The sequence below is a fragment of the Sinocyclocheilus anshuiensis genome, unplaced genomic scaffold (genome assembly GCF_001515605.1).
Source record: "Sinocyclocheilus anshuiensis isolate Anshui unplaced genomic scaffold, SAMN03320099.WGS_v1.1 scaffold537, whole genome shotgun sequence".
Classification (NCBI taxonomy): domain Eukaryota; kingdom Metazoa; phylum Chordata; class Actinopteri; order Cypriniformes; family Cyprinidae; genus Sinocyclocheilus; species Sinocyclocheilus anshuiensis.
In genome coordinates, this window is record NW_015539854.1 from 219,858 (window position 1) to 222,340 (window position 2,483).

The 2,483-nt window shown below is 34.8% G+C and overlaps 1 protein-coding gene across 2 annotated transcripts in view; it reads left to right on the forward strand.

Moving 5' to 3' along the window:
- LOC107684748 (antigen KI-67-like) overlaps positions 1-1,718 on the forward strand; it is a 13,149-nt gene extending 11,431 nt beyond the window's left edge. Inside the window, exon 17 of one of the 2 annotated variants that reach the window (XM_016481094.1) lies at positions 687-1,718. In XM_016481094.1, the coding sequence (XP_016336580.1) occupies positions 687-781 (95 nt within the window). In that variant the 3' untranslated portion in view covers positions 782-1,718. The remainder of the gene's footprint in view (positions 1-686) is intronic. The other variant, XM_016481093.1, reaches the window with a different exon arrangement.
- The last annotated feature ends 765 nt before the right edge of the window (positions 1,719-2,483 follow it).

The following is a 2,483-nucleotide window of genomic DNA, read 5'->3' on the forward strand; positions in this document are numbered from 1 at the left end:
TATTTAATTTTTACAATGAAGACTACAGAAATTAAAGTAATCAAATGTAAAATAACACCTCCAGTGTTATTTTACATTTGATTACTTTAATTTCTATAGTATTTCTTACCTGAATAAAAACTTACTTAACCTGAAAAACTTAGCTTCATAGCTCTCTTTATTCTATTGCATTTATTTGTGCTGTTGTTTGCAATTTTTTTTATTTGTTCTTATTTTATTACTGACTTTTTACTTGTGTTTTTTTATGAAAATAAAACTTTGCGTTGAAGAAAAGTAGATTTTTGTTTGTATATGCTGTCAATTATAGTTCTTAGAAAGAAAATCGGAATCAGCAAAAATCGGTATCGGCAGATCACACTAACAAAAAAATCGGAATCGGTGCATCTCTAGTAGCCATATCGTTCAGTGAATTTGTCACATCAGTCTTGCTGGTAATAGCCTTCAAATAATGTACTACATATTTTGCTGCTGTGAGCTCACATGGTTTGGGGATGATTAAAGCAATAATGTGGTGCCACGAAAGCTAATGGGCTTGATAAGTGCCTTGGCTATATACAGTTTAGACCTGTGTTTTATGTTCATGAATGTGTGATAATGATTAGATTTTCAGTTTTGTGTTTGTGTTCATGCTGTGCTGTACTATTCACTTGTTGAGAGTGTAATGGTAACATTTTGCGTTCACACAGGAACCACCACCCGAAAAGGAAGGAGTGTGAAAAAAGTAGAGGAAGTAGACGACCCTACAGAGGCAGCTCCTGTCAGACGCACCAAGAGGAAGTAAAGCACTGATCTTACAGACTGGTCTTAATTATCTATTCTCTGTAATCTCTAAAAAAAGGTTTAGTTTTATATGTTTGTAATATTTCATTATGCCTTTTTCTATCATTTATTTTTTCCAGTGTAATTTTAGCTGCTTTTATCTTAGGGAAAACTGTTTGTGTACACTTATCAGATGTGTCTGTTCTCTTAAAAAAAAAAAGGAAAGGGGCATTGAGACATGCAGACTTGTTTTTACTTCAAGAAAATGTTTAAAGAATTTCTACTTTTGAACTTTTAACTTCGCTCAAAAACATTTATCTTCTATATTCCCTTCCTTCATGTTTTTATTTTTTAATTTTATTAAAAGAATGAAGTGAGGGGTGCAAAACCAGGCTTAATCGGTCACAATTCTTAAGCCCAAGAGTGTGTAATATGCTGTAGTGTACATGTGACATGCTTGAAAGTTTTCATTAAAAAGATTTTTGTCACCTCATGTTTGATTGATTTTTTTTTTCCCCTAGATTTTTATTAAATCAATCTGTCACTTGAAGATGTTGAGACCATTTGTTGTATAGGTTGTAATGCAATGTAAATGAAGGTGTGCCAGAAAACAGCCAGTAGGTCAATAGTACCATATTTCGTGTGGGGGAGGGGAGCACCTGTTACACAAACTGTAAATGGTGTATATCCACTGCATTTACAGCAGTTAAATTACCATGGTATATTGTATAAAATCATGGTAATGAACACTACAATAATACCAAATGTACAACAGCATAAATGATCTCAGAAATCATGTTTTGTATTGTGTTCTGTGTACTTGGTATTATGATGTTGATGTACAAATTTGAACAAGATGGGTAAAAGCTCAATTCTAAGATTGCCCAAAAAGTTTTTTGTCCTTGCTGCTCTGGACAGTAAGAGAGCAAACCTATGACATCAAGTGAGGTTTACAACAGTCATCTACAAAACAAAGCTGTCAATGGAAGATAATAAAAAAATAATAATCTGTACATCCTCTTCGTAATCATATTAATACACAATGAAAAATCCTGTGGTAATACCATGGTGCTGAATAGTTGCAATTATAAATTAGCCATGGTATTTACATGGTGCTACAAAGGTGTTATGGTGTAAAGGTTAAGATGCCCCTTCCACCTTTAATTTTTCTCTTGATCTTGCTACTGAATGTAATCTAAACAGATTTATTGATTGGCTATACTCTTATTAATACTTGACATCTGAATAATTTTTTGGACTTCTTCTGTATGACCAGTTTTGAGGTTATATGATCTTTTATAGTCATTGGATAATCAGTAGATATTTTTTGAATTCTGTGCATTTATGATCTGCTTCGACCTCACTCTGACCGTCACTACGGTCTTAATAGACTGATAACCTTCGTTCCGCCTTCTCTGGAGACCTTAGCTGTGTCCCAAAGTTAAGTGCACACACTTCGAAGGGCACGCCTCCAAAGTGCATTATGGACGCTCCGCCTTCGCAGGATTTCCTAATTGCGCCACCAGGGGTTCTCGATTACGCTCTTGCATACTAGAGGACCATCCTGACAGGATAGGTGGAGCCAGAATTGTTCATTTTTGTTTTTGTGTTTTAAGTCATAATGGAGGAGACGGTGGGAATGTTTCAGGGCTTAGCCAAGACATAGGCCAGGTAAATTACACTGGTTTGCTGCGTTCTTAATAGCTGGATTACAACTTTAAATG